Raw genomic sequence first — 19319 nt, 5'->3', positions numbered from 1 at the left:
CACAAGCCAATGCACAGACGCACACAGCAAACAAACATCCAACGGGATAATACACATACTCACAGCACACAGACAGTACACAAACAGAGCAAGCCAAGCAAATCCCAACTACACACACACACACACACACACACACACACACACACACACACACACACACACACACACACACACACACACAGTCACACTGGGCTATTTTTAGCCTGGCCACTCCTATGCAAACTCATATGCAACTGGAAATGCACATGATGGCTGTGAATGACTATGTGGCATATTTTGGCATGTTGTGATTAGCCAATGCTGTCGGGACAGTGATTGATTTGTGCTGTCACCTCTGTCGAGTCGAGGATGGAGGGACACAGTGCGGTCAAACTGATATCTCACGCAGGACCGCTTCACACTGAGCATGTGTGGATCACTGAATTTAAACTCTTGGGCACTTCCTCCTTTTTGGTTCAGCTTTATATTTTGGCTACAGCACAGCAGTACCATGCACCCTGAACTCAAAGGGTAACTTCATTTTTTTTTTTTAAACCTAGACCTTATTTTTCCAAGTTTTTGTGTGTAAATGACTGAACGGAACAACGATCTCTGAAATTGGTCCAGTTTTAAGCAAGATCGCTTCAGTCGGCAGCAGTGAAACAAGTTACAATGTTAGTTATTGGGCAATAGGGCAATTGGGCACCTTCCATTTACGTTCACAAAAGTGCTTGTTTTGCCACTGACATGCTCAGATTATTAGGGCCCGAGCGGTGAAGGCCCTATTGAAACTGAAGGAATTATTTATCCAGCAAATGAATTGCCTTTTTGAGGGGCTTAACATACTCAAAAACTCTGGTGAAAAGTTACGTATTTTAAGGGTTTCGGGAATATCCATCCATCCATCCATCCATCTTCGTCCGCTTATCCGGTGTCGGGTCGCGGGGGGAGCAGCTCCAGCAGGGGACCCCAAACTTCCCTTTCCCGAGCAACATTAACCAGCTCCGACTGGGGGATCCCGAGGCGTTCCCAGGCCAGGTTGGAGATATAATCCCTCCACCTAGTCCTGGGTCTTCCCCGAGGCCTCCTCCCAGCTGGACGTGCCTGGAACACCTCCCTAGGGAGGCGCCCAGGGGGCATCCTTACCAGATGCCCGAACCACCTCAACTGGCTCCTTTCGATGCAAAGGAGCAGCGGCTCTACTCCGAGCTCCTCACGGATGAGTGAGCTTCTCACCCTATCTCTAAGGGAGACGCCAGCCACCCTCCTGAGGAAACCCATTTCAGCCGCTTGTACCCTGGATCTCGTTCTTTCGGTCATGACCCAGCCTTCATGACCATAGGTGAGGGTAGGAACGAAAACTGACCGGTAGATCGAGAGCTTTGCCTTCTGGCTAAGCTCTCTTTTCGTCACAACGGTGCGATAGATTGAATGCAATACCGCACCCGCTGCGCCGATTCTCCGACCAATCTCCCGCTCCATTGTCCCCTCACTCGCGAACACAACCCCAAGGTACTTGAACTCCTTCACTTGGGGTAAGGACTCATTCCCTACCTGGAGAAGGCATTCCATCGGTTTCCTGCTGAGAACCATGGCCTCAGATTTAGAGGTGCTGATCCTCATCCCAACCGCTTCACACTCGGTTGCGAACCGATCCAGTGAGTGCTGAAGGTCGCAGGCCGATGATGCCATCAGGACCACATCATCTGCAAAGAGCAGCGATGAGATCCCCAGCCCACCAAACTGCAACCCCTCCCCACCCCGACCACGCCTCGATATCCTGTCCATAAATACTACAAACAGGATTGGTGACAAAGCGCAGCCCTGGCGGAGGCCAACCCTCACCTGAAACGAGTCCGACTTACTACCGAGAACCCGGACACAGCTCTCGCTTTGGTTGTACAGAGATTGGATGGCCCTGACAAGAGACCCCCTCACCCCATACTCCCGCAACACCTCCCACAGTATCTCCCGGGGACCCGGTCATACGCCTTCTCCAAATCCACAAAACACATGTAGACCGGTTGGGCATACTCCCAGGCTCCCTCCAGGATCCTTGCGAGTGAAGAGCTGGTCCGTTGTTCCACGACCAGGACGGAATCCGCATTGTTCCTCCTCAACCCGAGGTTCGACTATTGGCGAACCCTCCTTTCCAGCACCTTGGAGTAGACTTTACCAGGGAGGCTGAGAAGTGTGATACCCTATAATTGGCACACACCCTCTGGTCCCCTTTTTAAAAGGGGAACCACCACCCCAGTCTGCCACTCCTTTGGCACCGTCCCAGACTTCCACGCAATGTTGAAAAGGCGTGTCAACCAGGACAGCCCCTCCACACCCAGAGCCTTGAGCATTTCTGGACGGATCTCATCAATCCCGGGGCTTTGCCACTGTGTAGTTGTTTGACTACATCAGTGACTTCCGCCTGGGAAATCGGCGACAATCCCCCATTATCCTCCAGCTCTGCCTCTAACATAGAGGGCGTATTAGTCGGATTCAGGAGTTCCTCAAAGTGCTCCTTCCACCGCCCCTATTACCTCCTCAGTTGAGGTCAACAGTGTCCCATCCTTACTGTACACAGCTTGGATGGTCCCCTTCCCCCTCCTGAGGTGGCGAACAGTTTTCCAGAAGCACTTTGGTGCCGACCGAAAGTCCTTCTCCATGTCTTCTCCAAACTTCTCCCACACCCGCTGCTTTGCCTCTTTCACGGCAGAGGCTGCAGCCCTTCGGGCCCTTCGGTACCCTGCAACTGCCTCCGGAGTCCTCCGGGATAACATATCCCGGAAAGACTCCTTCTTCAGTCGGACGGCTTCCCTGACCACCGTTGTCCACCACGGTGTTCGTGGGTTACCGCCCCTTGAGGCACCTAAGACCCTAAGACCACAGCTCCTCGCTGCAGCTTCAGCAATGGAAACTTTGAACATTGTCCACTCGGGTTCAATGCCCCCAGCCTCCACAGGGATGCACGAAAAGCTCCGCCCGGAGGTGTGAGTTGAAAGTCTGTTGGACAGGGGCCTCCTCCAGACGTTCCCAATTTACCCGCACTACACGTTTGGGCTTACCAGGTCTGTCCAGAGTCTTCCCCCACCCTCTGACCCAACTCACCACCAGATGGTGATCGGTTGACAGCTCTGCCCCTCTCTTCACCCGAGTGTCCAAAACATACGGCCTCAGATCAGATGAAACGATTATGAAATCGATCATTGACCTTCGGCCTAGGGTGCTCTGGTACCAGGTACACTTATGAGCATCCCTATGTTCGAACATGGTGTTCGTTATAGACAATCCATGACTAGCACAGAAGTCCAACAACAAACAACCACTCTGGTTTAGATCAGGGAGGCCGTTCCTCCCAATCACGCCTCTCCAGGTGTCTCCATCATTGCCCACGTGTGCGTTGAAGTCCCCCAGCAGAACAATGGAGTCCCCCACTGGAGCCCCATGCAGGACTCCAGTCAAGGTCTCAAGAAGGCCGAATACTCCGAACTCCTGTTTGGTGCATATGCACAAACAACAGTCAGAGTTTTCCCCCCACAACCCGCAGGCGAGGGAGGCGACCCTCTCGTCCACGGGGTAAACTCCAACACAGCGGCGCTCAGCCGGGGCTTGTGAGTATCCCCACACCCGCCCGGCGCCTCACACCCTGGGCAACTCCGGAGAAGAAAAGAGTCCAACCCCTATCCAGGAGTATGGTTCCAGAACCAAGACTGTGCGTGAGAGGTAAGCCCCACCAGATCTAACCGGTAGCGCTCCACCTCCCGCACCAGTTCCGGCTCCTTCCCCACAGAGAGGTGACGTTCCCGTCCCCAGAGCCAGCGTCTGCTGCCCGGGTCTGGTCCGTCGAGGCCCCTGACCTTCACTGCCACCCATGTGGCATCGCACCCGACCCCAACGGTTCCTCCCACAGGTGGTGGGCCCATGGGATGGAGAGGAGTTGCCACGTAGCTTGTTCGGGCTGTGCCCGGCCGGGCTCCGTGGCAAACCCGGCCACCAGGCGCTCGCCGACGAGCCCACCGTCTGGGCCTGGCTCCAGCGGGGCCCGGGCTTCCTCCGGGCAGGGTCACTCCATCTCTGCTTAGCTTTTTCATTGGGGTTTTTGAACCATTCTTTGTCTGGCCCCTCACCTGAGACCACTTTGCCTTGGGAGACCCTACCAGGAGCACAAAGCTCCAGACAACACAGCCCTCAGGTTCACAGAGACACACAAACCTCTCCACCACGATAAGGTGATGGTTCACGGAGAGGGGGTTTCGGGAATAGTCACAAAAAAAAAAAAAAAAAAAAAAAAAAAAAAAAGATACAAAAATGTAGCCCCTGCAGTACGTTTAACGTAGAATCACGAAACTTGGTACACGTATGTAGCATGTCAAGAGCAGCTGTGCTCTGTCACTGTGGTTACAGAAGAAACAAAAAGTGGATTAGGATTTAGTTTTTCTTTTATATCTCTTTTTTTTTTTCCACGTGTCATACTTTAACGAACTCCTCCTAGAGATTTCATCCAATCAACTTCAAATTTGGTCTGTGCCATCTTAAGATGTTAAAGATTAAAAGTTATTAAAAGAAAAACTTTTCATCATAGGGCATGGCCGTGGCAGGGCAGCCATTTCGCCATTGAAACAGGAAGTGGGTGTAACTCAAGAGTTCATTGTCCAATTGGCTCGAAACCTTTCATGAGTCATAAGTCTCTAACTCTGAGGACATTTACCGGACAAAATTAACTCGAAGTCATAGCGCCCCCTAGTGGCAACAGGAAGTAGGCTTAAAAGTCAAGGTGATATACTTTAACGAACTCCTCCTAGAGATTTCATCCGATGGACTTCAAATTTGGTCAGTACCATCTCAACACCTTAAAGATGAAAAGGTATTAAAAGAAAAAATTTGTGTCAAACAGTGTGGGCGTGGCGTGGCGGCCATTTAGTTTAGCGATGAACGAGAAAGTGGCTGTAACTACAGTGTACATTGTCATATCCATTTGAAATATCCCACAATCAACAAGTCCAGGCCTGAGGACATATACAGGCCAATATTGACTTTTGGTCATAGTGCTGGCAACAGGAAATCAGCCTTATATGACAAACATCTGATTTACATGAAACTGTGTGGTTTACATCTGATACTGGCACCACCTATGCCTAAGCCACGCCCCCTTTCATAACTGGTGACCCGTTTAAGGTGGGGTCATGTGTGAGGTATCTGAACTCAGCAGGGAGTTCCCTTTTCATTGGTGACGATTTGCAGTATCTGATTGCCGCGCAAATGCATGGTCGCAAGGAGCGCCGTCCGCCAGTAACCCCGACGCGTAGAGGCGCAAGGGCCTGTCCAACGCTGCTTGCAGCTTTAATTATTCTTAGTGTCTGACGACATTATGGAAAGGATCTCTACAGAGGTCGACCTTTCTGTTAAAGAGTTAAATTTACCAATTCAGTTACAGCATTCTCGCTCAATACTGAACCAATATTAAAGATTTTTGTTCACATTAGTCACTCAGACACCAATGCATGGGGAAAAAGGGTCCAGTTTGGAGAAGAAAAAAAAAATCCCTTTAAGTGACTCCAATTAATTGCACCTGTATGCCTTAAAATGCAGTTTTGACTCCCCCTCCAAAGTAGCTGTAATGTGATTTAATAGCAGTAAAAACACCAGGGTCTGTTCTGAGACAACACTCACAAGCTCTGTGTGTTTGTGTGACAGCTCAGACAGAAGAGTCTCATTTATTTATCGCCTATACAAACAGATTCATTCTTCAGTGGCACATGCAAGTGCTAAGTGTTATGCAGGGTTTCCGCTGGGCCTAAAAAAGTCTAAAATTTAAAAATCAAAATTTTAGGCCTTAAAAAGTTTTAAATTCGCTGAAGTATTGTCAAACAGGTCTTAATTTCCCTACCTCTAATGCTCACTGAAATGGTCCCGCAGCGCTCGACAATGCTAGTCCAATTATAATTTGCTGTATTACGACTACAAATTAGACCAATATGCAACTTTTATTGCAGCCAATCTAGACACCAGTCCTATAATGCCAATGAGGAAATCCGGGAATTGTTTCAGACAATGTTTCAAACAACCTCTGACATCTGACTTTCTTTTTTTTTTTATGTTGCGATATAGTTATTAAATTTTATTCATAATGGTCTTAAAATGGTCTTATAAAGTCTTAAATTGGACTTGGTGAAACCTGCAGAAACCCTGAGAACTCCCTTTTAACAGCTCTCTTGTATTTATTTTCCACGAGTCCCTCAGGAGATCTTCCTCTCGCTCACCTGTAGTTAAAATTAAATGTTTCATATTTTGTTTCCTTTTAGTTTTATTCAGCATATGTGTGTGTATTTTTTTCTCTCTGCAGCAATCCATGAGTTTCCCAGGGATTACTTCACCAACCAGGAGCGTGTTGATGGAGCAGTGGGTCTACATGTCCTTTGTGTGAGTGTTACCTGCAGCACTCTTTACAATGTACACACGTAGAAAAGGATGCCAATGCTTAAAGCTACATTGTGTAAGAATTTCTCCCATGTAGCTGTGAAATTGTATATGACAACCAACTGAATATTACTTTCTAGCTCTTCCTCCTCTTCATCGTTTACACGCAGCTGTTCTTGACTCCAATATTAATTTTGGTCTTGTTGCTTTGCCTGTCGCGTTGTCGTTTTAATTCTCTTTTTCGCTTCCCTGGCGGGTAATCTCCCACTGGCATTCGTCACAGTGTTGGATGCCACTGAGTGTAAAAGGGCAAAAGGCGGAGGTATGTCCCTCTTTGGCTAAAGTATTTTAAAGATGGAGGCGCATCATGCCGGCTGTCATTCGAGCGACTCGCTCGTATGTATTCTGAATGATTCTAAATGGCAGATTCTACGCTTACGAGAATACTTTGATTAGTTGGTGGAAATAATTACACATGAATGAGCACATATTTGTGAAAGAAAAGTTTTTTTTGTTGCTAAGAATCAACTCAAAAAATTACACAATGTAGGTCTCCTGCTGTGTTTGAGCTATGTTACTGGTTACTGGTTGCACGGCATTCGTGGTTCGACTGCTCATGACTGTTTTTCAAATGGTGCACAAATGTAAACACGAACGCTACAGTCTTTATAATCTATCTTTTTAATAAACTGTCTGTACACTTACAAAGTTCTCAATGCTTCTGTTTGCATTTAGGGACCCTCATTATGCTACCGTTTAAGTCAGAGGTGTCAAAAGTATTCACATTTATTACTAAGGTAGAAGTATAGATACTTGGGTTTAAAAAGACTTCTGTAGAAGTTGAAGTATCAACTCAAGCTTTTTACTCAAGTAAAAGTGTAAAAGTACTCGTTTCAAAACTACTTAAAGTATAAAAGTAAAAATAATGTAAGGGGCTAGGCCGCACCACAGGGGCCTATAGTGCACTACCCAACCTCCACAAAAAAAAACATTTTTCTAAATGCCATTATGACTATAACGTTATATTAATATGTTAATGTTGAAAAATTTGGGATGCACCTGTTTCAGCCGCATTTATGCCCATTGAAAATGAACACATTTTAGTACAATGCAAATATATTAAAGAACCATATGTGTACTACTGAGCATTAACATGTGTTTCATGGAGTGGATGATATGATGACTAGTTGCCTTTAGGTATTGTAATGGTGCAAGAAGTCAAACTTCAGAGGCATGTTATCAATAGCCTTTATTGGAATGTAAATGTACATCCGATAGGGCTGTCCAAAACGATTATTTTTTAAACGATTAATCTAGTGATTATTTTTTCGATTAGTCGACTAATCTAACGATAAATTTTTCGATTAATCTAATGATAAATTTTTCAATTAGCGATTATTTTCCCTTTGCTCAATTATTAACAATTTACACAAACAAATTTCAATAAGGTTCAACAACAAAATAAAGTCACTTTCAAGAGGAATACAAAATAAAAACTTAGGGCGTTTTCACACATGAAAGTCCGAACCAAGGTCCGGACCAAGGTTCATGTTTTTGTTACATTGTATACATTTGATCCGGTAAGTTGTGGTTTCACACTGCAGTTTTGCAAGCGCACTGAAGATCTATACGTGACAAACCTACGTCCTGACGTCATCACATACGTGAGCTACGTCTCCAGATACTTCTAACTGATTGGTTTGTTGAAGGGCTTCCTCGTCCTCTCATATCCTCTCTCTGTGTCGGAGTTTTTCCAACTGACTGCTGCTCTCCCCCTACTTTTTACGCCCTTTTTGTTTTGTTGTGATGTTGAGAAGCAAGACACGGGAACTTTCTTTCTGGAGCATTTATTCAGAGACAAACTGAAACCTACGCTGTACATTTACCACTTAACAAATAAACTGCTGATGTATTCTCTGCTCTGATAGCCGACAGCTGTCTTCTCTGAACGCATTCACCGTCACTCTCTCTCACTAAGCACCTTAAAGGAGCTTCCCCGGTCTTGTAACACAAGGAGAGCCTGCCAGAGCTTCTTGTATTTGGTCCAAAAGTCCGAACCATCCAAAATATGCTTTCACACTATAAACGAACCGGACCATGGTTCAGTTTGGTCCGGACCGAGACCACCTCTTTTTATCGGACCAAAATTTGGTCTTTTGATCCGGACCGCGGTCCGGGGGAGGTTTCACACCTGTAATTTTGGTTCGGATCAAACTAAAAAGTAAGGACTACAGATTAAGTGTCCCTAGAAGCCACATATCTAATAGTAGTTCCGCATTATATTAGTTCCGCATAACATTAATTAATTTGCACGCAAGTTTTATTTATTTTATTTAGGGACATTTACGTAATCGATGACGTCGACGAATCGTCCCAACCCTAACATCCAAGCTTAACTGCAGGAATCTGTGAGGGCAACGGATGTAAAGGCAGCTACACACCGGTCCGATAATCAGCCGTTGGACAGTCTGGCGAGGTCAGTGACTCGAATCTGTTCGGTGTGTCCCGCACCGTTGTCCGTCCGAGGGGCCGTTGGCCTTCATTTTGGCCGACCTGACATGTTCAGTCGGAGACAGGGCAGTCGGGACTCACCTGGAAATGGCGAGCCGAATGAGCGTGACTAGAGTCTAGAACTATTTTAGTACAATATGAGATTGTATTCTGAGCAAGCCGCCATGACAGTCTGGCTTTGAATTTCCGTAGAAAACAAACCCACGTGACGCGTTCGTCCAATCAGCTGCCGGTTTTCATTTTTTGGGCAACAATACAGATTAGCGCCGCCTGCTGTTATGGAGACATATTACTTCTCGTCTCTTCGTTGTGTTCTGAGGCACTTTTTGGACCAAATCGGGGAGACCGATCAGTCCGACTGGCTTTTCTGCCGACGGTTGGCCGTCTGGTTGGTGTGTAACTGCCTTAAGATAACCAAACTGGACAAGAAAATTGTTTTTAAACTATTTTAAAAATGTAAGGGGTAGAAAGAACACATAATTGCGTGAAAATGTAAGGAGTAGAAGTAAAAAGTCTGCTGTAAAATAATTACTCCAATAAAGTATAGATACTCAAAATTTCTACTTAAGTAAGGCAACGAAGTATTTGTACTTCGTTACTTGACACCTCTGGTTTAAAGGTCCAATACAGGGCTCGACATTAAGGCTTGTCCGCTTGTCCAGGACAAGTGGATTTTTTGTAGGACAAGTGGAAAAGAAATTTACTTGCCCCACTGGACAAGTTAAAACTCAAACAAATCAAAATGCCACTCATTTCGTCAATGTTACAGAATTGAAACAATTACATATTTTACCCCACAATCCCGGGCAGCGGGTCGGCGGGCCGCTAACGTTAGACCCAGCCCGCTGTTCAGCGCATTCTCCGAAAGCGAAGCAGCATGAAAGCACGGTGAGCTAGCCGGTGTTAGCTTGCTAACTCCACCTTAACGTTACCTCCTTGCCACATCGTTCACAGAAAACAAGCTGAAAACAGAAGTCACTCGTGGCGATAGCAATGTGCTTTGTGTGGATGAAGCATTATATACGTTATTATGTGCCACTCATTCCGTTTATGTTACAGATTTTACTTTACCGATTTGAAACAAATACATTAACTAACGTTAGACCCAGCAGCAGTGGGAGAGCTGACCGCTGACGTTAGACCCAGCCCACTGTTCAGCTCATTCTCTGTAAGCGATACAGCATGAAAGCACCGCGGAACCAGCAAGCCAGGCAGCCGGTGTTAGTTAGCTAACGTTAGCATGCTAACTACGCTTTAACGTTACCCCGTCCCCACATCGTTCACAGAAAACGAGCCGAATAAAGCTATCACTCGTGGCGATAGAAGTGTGCTTTGTGCGGATGAAGCATGAAGTTAATTTGACTCTTGACGGCTGGCTCTCTGCCTCGTAACGTTACTTGCTGCTCCGCTACTCGTTTGTAGCGGATTAAATATCAGGTAATAATCAACTGTAAAGTAGCTACACCTTTTTAAAGGATCCCTTGGTAAGTGAAATTGTAGAAAGAAAAAAAAAAAAAAAAAAACACGTTGACACCAACATTTAGTGGCAAAATCCATTGTTAGGTCTACAAAATTATTTTAGATATAGTATAAGTTCAAGTCACCACTACCTCTGGTCAAAATATTGAATCAGTATCTCAATATATTGACTCAGTATCTCAGAATATAAACAAAGAATATCAAAGTAACGAGAAACTATAAAATATTGACTTAATCTCAATATATTGGCTTAGTATCGTAATATATTGACTTAGTAACTCAACATATTGGTTCAGTATCTCAATATATTGACTTAGTAACTCAGAATATTGACTAAGAATCTCAAAGCAATGAGAACATTCAAAATATTGACTTACAATCTCAATATATTGACTCAATATCTCAAAATATCTCAATTGACATAGTAACTTAGAATATTGACTAGGAATCTGAAAGTAATGAGAAAATTTAAAATATTCACTTAGAATCTCAATATATTAACTTCTGCACACCGGCGTGCAAAGTATTATCAAGTATTATTTGTATTATGAGTCTGGAGATCCTTTTTTCTTGTTGAAGGGGAAATCTATTCTTGGGACACATTTGTTTCTACTGTTTAAACTGAATTGTATGAATTTTTATAGTGTTTGGATGCTTTCAATGGTTTCTTGAAATTCTGCATTAGCAAAACATAAAAAAAAATTATAAAATGATTAATCTTTACCCGGACAAGTGAGTTTTGTTCATGGACAAGTGAAACGTAAATGTACTTGTCCGAAGGACAAGTGCCTCAAAAAGTTAATGTCAAGCCCTGCAATATGTAATATTTGTACTGTAATAAATCCAAAAATGACACCAATGCCTCATCAGATATTAAGAAAACATGTTAAACTGAAATACTATATTTTCTGACAACAATGCTAATGTCAGGATTTTTTCTTTTTGAAATTTACATTCCGTGACGGAATTTATGTTTATGTTTTGATCTGTGTGTTGTTATCAACGGCCCAGTTTGACATGCAGGCCAGGTTGCCAGATATACCTGTAAAAACGTAAACCCAGCGCGCTACAGCTGTAACGGTAGTACAGCCATGAAAGCAGCACACAAACGAACAGGATCAACGGAGATAGATTCTACATGACATTAAAAAAAGAAAACAGCATGTTTCTAACAGTTGCGTGACCAGAGACGTAACAACCCCCTGGTAAATATTGGAGATGTATTTGAAAGATGGAGACAGCTTAGATCTCAAAAGGACGCAGAGTTGGCTTATTTTCTTCTGAACAGGTAAGCATTAGCTTCAGGCTAATTTATCACAGCTACTAGGGATGGGCATTTTTTGTCATTTCAACATTTGTGTACTCACATTGAATTATATAGCTAGAGTTGGTTACTCGCAAAAACAATTGAGACATAGCCAGCAAAGTGATCCCGACTGGTCCTGGCTAACGCCGCCATGCTAACCCTGCTAACTGTTAACGTTACCGGGAGGACCAGGCAAGCAGCCCATGGCTGTTTACAGCGTGTAGCCTCTTCAGCGGCTTGAGACGACAACGGTGAGTTATTTTAAACCACGAGAGGGGGGCTGTAAATCGGAAAGAGAGGACTGTGAGTTTGCAGTGTGTTTAGCGATTGTTGCCGTAATTCTAAGCCAATGAAGTGTGTTCCGTCGGCAAGGTAGTGGTATTTTTAGTGTTTCGTATTGTAATTCTAAGCCGAGAAAGTGTGCCTGACTGGCGTGTGGAGAGGACAGTGAGGTTGTTGTGTTTTTAGCGGTTCATACTGTAATTTTAAGCCGAAAAAGTGTGTCTGTCAGTTGGTTACAGAGATCCGTGTGAGCACGGGCTTTTATGACTGTCAATATAGCCAGCATCTACCGTTAGCTACTCCGCTGTGCTGTGGAGTAATGTCTGGCTATGTGAGAAAAGCGTCTAGCAACATTGTTGTGAATGCTGCGGTCTCAGCCTGGCAACCTCCGTGAACTTTGAGTCTGGGCAGGAGGGGGCAGGGGAGACGACTCTCCAGTATTTTGAATTGGTAGTGCAGTAACTATTTTAACCGCTAGCTGCCAGTATTACATACAATATTACATATTGCACCTTTAAGTGTGGTGCTATTTTGAGCCTTGTTAGTGGTAGAAAATAGTGATTTACCAAGTGCCCTGAAAGCTAGCATTAGCAAGTAACCGCCGGTTTTGCGGTAGCTTGTTTAAAGGTAGAGACGCATTCGATTAGCATGAAAACACGTCCCAGAGAACATTCGACTCGGTACACACGTTATTAACCCCTAGGTTCATTTTGCACCGGAATTGTCCTTTAAGTTTTTATAAGCTGCCGACCTGAAAAACTGAGCTTTTATGAAGAATGGGGAGACAGTGGGATCCTGACACTAAGCTAACGTTATGTCTGACGTTATGTTTGCAGCAAGCAGTGTTGCCACAATTACTTTGAAAAAGTAACTTAGTTACTTTACAGATTACTTGATTTTAAAAGTAATTTAGTTACTTTACAGATTACTTGATTTTAAAAGTAACGAAGTTAGATTACAAGTTACTTTATTAGTTACATTCAGCAACTGCTGACAACACCCCTACAGCCTCAACATAAAAATGACAACCGGTTTATTGTGAGGCAGCTCGGCGTTGCCAGTAGTAGGATCTGGTTTATTATGGCACGAAAGAGAGCGAGTCAACCGTGTTTAAGGGCAGCATTTCCGCTACAACATACTGCCCAACCAACTTCTTCAACTCTCCCCCACTTACTGGTTTTGCACCGAAGTCCAGCTTTTGTTGTTTGGGTGGTGGGGGGCCTCCTTCTCTCTGCTTCGCACCACCTGGTGGGACTTGCTCTGTAAGTTTGACTGCAGTGCTGCGACTCCAAATGTTTCTTCAAATTTGACATAGTGTTTTTGTAGCTAGATAGCACTTTGTCGCCACCAGCACAGAGTGTACAACAAACCTTAATATTGCCGTCTTTAGCTGACACAAACTCAAAATAGTGACTGTATTTCCAGCTAGAAAACGCGCATCTCTCTCGTCCCTCCATTGTTGTTTATGTTTGTGTCGCTGCGTGGTACACGTGAACTGTCCACATGCTGAAAACGTGACCTGTCCTCATGCTGAAAACGTGACTTGTCGCATACGTGACTTCACTCCCCGAGACGCAAGAATTAAGCAAAAATATATATTTTTGCTAAGGAAAATGACAGAAATAGTAACGCACAGTGACTTGGATAAGTAACTTTAATTTGATTACTGGTTTGGAAATAGTAATGCGTTAGATTACTCATTACAGAAAAAAGTGGTCAGATACAAGTAACGCGTTACAAGTAACGCGTTACGTGGCATCACTGGCATCAAGCATTTTGTTATCAAGTCAAATATCCAAATGTTAGTTTTAGCCTAACTATATGTCTGTAAGTTAAGGTAAAGCATTTTGTTACCAAGTCATATATCCAAATGTTAGATTTAGCCTAACTGTACGTCTGTAAGTTAAGCTAACACACGTAACATCAGACATAACGTTAGCTTAGTGTCAGGATCCCACAGTCTCCCCATTCTCTCTGCTGATTCCTCACGTCTGTATCCACTTTTGTCTTCATAAAAGCTCAGTTTTTCAGGCGGGCAGCTTATAAAAACTCAAGTTATGGGTTCTTTACATTGTTAATAGTAAATATCACCACACAGCAACTTTTAGGCATTTTTCTGTTGTTTGATAGCAGACGAAAGAGGAAACACCTTCACGCAATACAAGTCAATGGAGAGCAGAGAGTTGTTTTCCCCTCCGTTGGGGGCGGGACTTAAAACTTTTCTGTCTCCATAGGAAGGGGAGCCAGATCTAAATGGCTGTGCCAGGCTAGTTTCCACCATTTCCAGTCTTTATGCTAAGCAGACGTGTATAAAGTACTAGAGACCCATACTTGAGTAAAAGTACAAGTGCTCTATCAAAAAAGTGACTTGAGTAGAAGTTGAAGTGCTCTTTAAGCACCACACTTAAGTAGAAGTACTAAAGTATTCAACATTTTTTATACTTAAGTATTACAAGTAGTTTATTTTAAAATCTACTACTCAAGTACTGAAAGTAAAAGTACAAGTATTGTGTTATTTAGTTATTAAAGAAAGCAGTCAAAGGTTTGAATATCATATTGTTTATATTATTTCAAATGTTTAGCCTAAGGCTGTAGACAAAGGAATTAACAAATATTAAATAAATTATATTAAAAATAACAAATATTAACAAATACTGAAATAAAATGTACAATTATCACACTGTGCAAGTAAAATGAACATCCTCTCCAGCACAGTAACGATTAAAGCCCCAAAAAAACGTATCACACACTAGCTAGTAACGTGTGATGTACAGGAAAGTTAGCAAGCTAGCAACATACAGATAAACTAGCAGCTTCACATCACAGGGTCAAACAGTTAACATTCAGTAGTCATTGTAGACTGAAAGAACTCTGAAAGGAATAGCTTTATCTGCTGCAACAATAGATAAATAGAAAGAGTACAAACTTACATCGTCTCTGACTTCTGAACGGGCAACCGTAATGACAAGAAACACGACGCGATCTTGGGGATTAATTAGCGTACGCAACTAACGTAGCCGTAACTACACACCGTTCTCTTAATACATACATGCTACACACATTGTAACCTACACAGTCTCCGTAGCGTGAGGAATTCACAACAGTAACAAGTAACGATGCAGCACAAAAAAAATTTATCGGAGTAAACGTATTAAACGCATCGAAAATATGTACTCAAGTAAAAGTGGAAGTAGGAGAAAAAAATAAGATAAGATACAGCTTTTTAGTACTTAAGTACAGTAGTGAAATAGTTGTACTTCGTTACTATACAGCTCTGATGCTAAACTAAGTTAGCTGGCTGCTTGAGGTAGCTTCACGGACATGAGAGTGGTATCATTCTTCTCATTTAACTCTTGGCACATTTCCCAACATATCAAACCTTTGCTTTAAATAGGATAACATGATCATACCTCTGCCGTCATCAAGGAATGGGAGGGGGACCCTGAAAAAGTGGCCTTGGATAGCAGACACAAACTAAGTTAGCTTAGCATTAGTCAAGTGAATGGTGATTTGAGAGCTTGAGGCTCTATGTGGGCTGTGAGATAGACAAGGTTTTGTTCCACCTCCTTCAATAACACACACTTGACTTTATTTTTCCTGATATCTCCTAAGCTTTCTATGAAGTAATGTAGCTAAATAAGCTACTGTATGTTATCCGAGGAATAAGGTGGATAAACCACTGCTTCTGGGAGGCTAACTGTTTATGAAGGTTCTTTGACAAACTCAAAGTGGTAAAAATGTATGGGAGTATTATAGTGTATACTTGGTTTTTATCAAGGCTCAGTTTAGGTTTAGCTAACATCAGGTGAATGATGGTAGAAGCTGTTATTCCAAAGCCACCACAAATGTTTTTTCAGCAGGCATCTTTGCCAGTTGTGTATTGTCCCTTTACCAGTGTATATGTGTGCGTGTGTGGGCGTATGCAGACGGTCTACATGTTCCTGGCCCTGGCCTTGGTGTGTGACGACTACTTTGTGCCGTCTCTGGAGAAGATATGTGAGGTAAGAGAGCACCGCCTCCACTGAGCTTCCATCACTTCACAACAACTCCCTTTGGGATGGGCTGGGTTGTATTTCTGTGAAGAATAGTGTTTTCTTTGTTTGTTTCTTCATTTATTCTTTCTTTCCTTTCTTTATTTATTTATTTATTCTTTCTTTGTTTCTGTCTTTATTTATTTCTTTTTCTTTATTTATATATTCTTTCTTTTTTCCTTTCTTTCTTTGATTTTGTCTTTCTTTCTTTCTTTATATGGTCTTTCTTTTTTCCCTTTCTTTTTTTGTTTCTGTCTTTGTTTCTTTATTCTTTATTTATTCTTTAATTTTTTTCCTTTCCTTCTTTCTTTCTGTCCTCCTCTTATCCTCTCTTCACCAGCGTCTCCAGCTGAGTGAAGATGTTGCCGGAGCAACCTTTATGGCAGCAGGCAGTTCAGCTCCTGAACTGTTCACCTCTGTCATTGGTGAGAAACACACACACACACACACACACACACACACACACATTTTTGTAATAAGACTGGATTAATATTACTTTATCTTGCCATATTTAACTTGCTATACAGACTGTAGACTATACAATGTTACTCCGCTAATGTTTTGTGCATTTTATGATTTTAGGTTATCATTACTCTCATAATACTTTTGTTATAATAATTTGTATTTTCTATTTATTGCTAGTATATTTACATATCCAGATATTTGTATTTTATTGCAATGTATAGCTAGATTGAGAGTTGCAAATAGGCTTGTTGCAAACTTTTAAGCCTGTGACTATTTAAATCTAGAAGTTCAACTGCAATTTTTCTAGGGCTGTCCTCAACTAAAGAAATTCTTAGTCGACTAACACTCATACAATTTTGTCGACTAATCGATTAGTTGATTTAATTGACAGAGCTGTGCGCTTTGAGAGGTGGTTAAGACTAGAAAAGCACAATATAAATGTAGTTAATTAACCATCTGTAAAACTGAGTTTCTCCACAATTAATCCTGCAAAAGCACCACTTTAAATCTTGTGTTTACCATAAATGTGCTCATAAGTTTCTTGGAAATGAGTAATTAAGCATGAATAAGCATAAAAAATGACTAATAGACTAAAGAAATCTTAGTCGACTAAGACCAAAACGACCGATTAGTCAACTAATTAGTCGAGGTTTCAAGAAGTACGTGTCCCATATTTCACAGAAAAAGGAAAAAAAATGTGACAGAATTTTTAATTTCTTATTTCAATAAACGTCTGGTGACGCTCAGATTTACCCCAAGTTAAATGTCATTAACTTTTTCAGAATAAGGTCCCTGTGAACATAAATATAAAAAACATAAATATATAGAGACTTCAACTGAAAATTATTGTTTTGTTTTTATGCAAACTCAATTATTATTCAGTTACCGTTAGCAGGGCTAATATAGCATTGTGGATCAGGTGGCTTTTTGACTACAATCACACCACAGAACCATGTCAACATCACCAAATACACACAACCAAAAGATGTGAACCAATAGCTTTAGATTAGATTAGATAGACCTTATTGATCCCAAATTGGGAAATTTCAGTGCTGTAGCAGCAAAATATCAGACACACAGCACACATACATAATATACAAGAAATAATAAATGAAGGAAAGAATGTACAAACATATATACAAGTTGGGAATAAAAATGTACAACTACTTTAATAGTATTTATAAAGATGGAAGTGTGATAATTTGTGTTTGCAATCTGCTGCAGGAGTTTTCATCACGAAAGGTGATGTCGGGGTTGGCACCATCGTGGGCTCGGCCGTCTTCAACATCCTCTGCATTATTGGAGTCTGTGGGATATTCGCCCTAGAGGTATAGTGCAATACACAGACACACGCACACACACGTACCTATGTCTGTTTCTCTCTCTCTTTCCATGTTTCCTCCCAACATTCACGCAAAAACATTACCAAGCATTTTCAACACTGCACTGTTAAGTATGCATCCATGAGCCGACCGACGTTGTTAAAGAATAATATTTTATTTAGAATTTTCTGCAGTACGCCCAAGTTGATACCTTTAAAAAAAAAAAAAGAAAAAGTGCAGCAAAAGTGTGTGTCAGAAAACCATATCTGTCTCGTTCACTGCTTTAATCCTGGGAGGAAAAGAGAAACATACTTGAAAGATTTTTTTTTCCTATTTAGATTACATGTTATGTAAGGCCAAAACCGACACACACATACACACACACACAGAGAGCTTGGTTTATCTTGTTAGTAGTGCACAGCAGTGAGTACCTTGTGGGATGTGTTACTCAACAGGACAAAAAATGTAGTTCAGTTGCATCATCTCACTCCTCTGTGTCTGTCTGTCTGTCTGTCTGTCTCCCAGGCAATTCGTCTCTCCCGCTGGCCTCTGCTCAGAGACTCTACGTACTACACCCTGTCTATCTCTGCTCTTATAGTGGTAAGGAACATCTTGATATTACCCAAACACAGTCATATTAAAGCTACAGTGTGCCACTATTTTATATTAATGAAAGTTACGTTCAAGCCATTGCCAAATGAGTTGATACAAAGCTTATTAAGCCTATCAGCGCCACAAAAAGCTCTCTGTAGTTCTCAGTATGGCTACGTTTACAAAATGGTGTAGTCTGGCGACATTCCCATGCAGCAGCTTGAGTGATGCATTTTACGTCACCGCTGAGAAAGGACAACAGCAGCGTTTAGCTTTGGAAAGGAAGAGGAGTGCTGCAACAGGTGAAGGCATGGCTGAAAACCCGAAGAAGCACCAACGAAATGTTTTGGCCAATGATTGTACTGCTAGGAAAAGAGCTACACGTTCAGCAGAAGAACTAAAATGACCGAAGTAAAATTTAAATTACAAGTTAATTACTTCTCCTGAAGAGTCCATGTCCTTGATTTGATGGGATAAACACTATTAGCAGCTGCATGGAGGAGTGGTGGGAGTGGTGCGGGATCACCTAAGGCATGCGGATCCTCCGACAGTGTTGTCATTACTTTCATCATTGGGGCGACAAAAAACGACGCACTATAGCTTTAACATTGCAATTACAAAGATTCCTGCTAGAGTTTATTGCGAGGAGAATTATGAATATATTTTTAACTTAACAACCGGTTGGACTGATGTGATTGTCCACATGTAATTTTGCCTTTGTGTGTTGACAACATGTGGGATTTCGACGGTTGTGTGAATTACATATTTAAATCTAGGATTAAAACTGTCACTTCTCTGTCATTTTCCGCTTTTCCATATTACAGTTCATCTATGACGAAAAAGTGGTTTGGTAAGTCTAATTTTTAAATAAATGTTGATTGTTTCAAATGAATTACAAGAATGAACTGCATGTCTCAGATTGTAATTTACAGAATAATTCAC

General features: G+C 42.4%; 1 protein-coding gene across 1 annotated transcript in view; it reads left to right on the top strand.

Annotated features, from left to right (window-relative positions):
* Nucleotides 1-19319, top strand: part of slc24a3 (solute carrier family 24 member 3) — a 148672-nt gene that overhangs the window by 115190 nt on the left and 14163 nt on the right. The window contains exons 3-8 of the mRNA XM_028603933.1: nucleotides 6317-6393; nucleotides 15895-15969; nucleotides 16340-16424; nucleotides 17689-17792; nucleotides 18312-18386; nucleotides 19202-19227. Of these exons, the coding sequence (XP_028459734.1) occupies nucleotides 6317-6393; nucleotides 15895-15969; nucleotides 16340-16424; nucleotides 17689-17792; nucleotides 18312-18386; nucleotides 19202-19227 (442 nt within the window). The remainder of the gene's footprint in view (nucleotides 1-6316; nucleotides 6394-15894; nucleotides 15970-16339; nucleotides 16425-17688; nucleotides 17793-18311; nucleotides 18387-19201; nucleotides 19228-19319) is intronic.

The sequence above is a fragment of the Perca flavescens genome, chromosome 17, assembly GCF_004354835.1.
Source record: "Perca flavescens isolate YP-PL-M2 chromosome 17, PFLA_1.0, whole genome shotgun sequence".
Lineage (NCBI taxonomy): Eukaryota > Metazoa > Chordata > Actinopteri > Perciformes > Percidae > Perca > Perca flavescens.
Note: the sequence above shows the minus strand (reverse complement) of the source record. Positions and strands in the feature narration are given on the sequence as shown.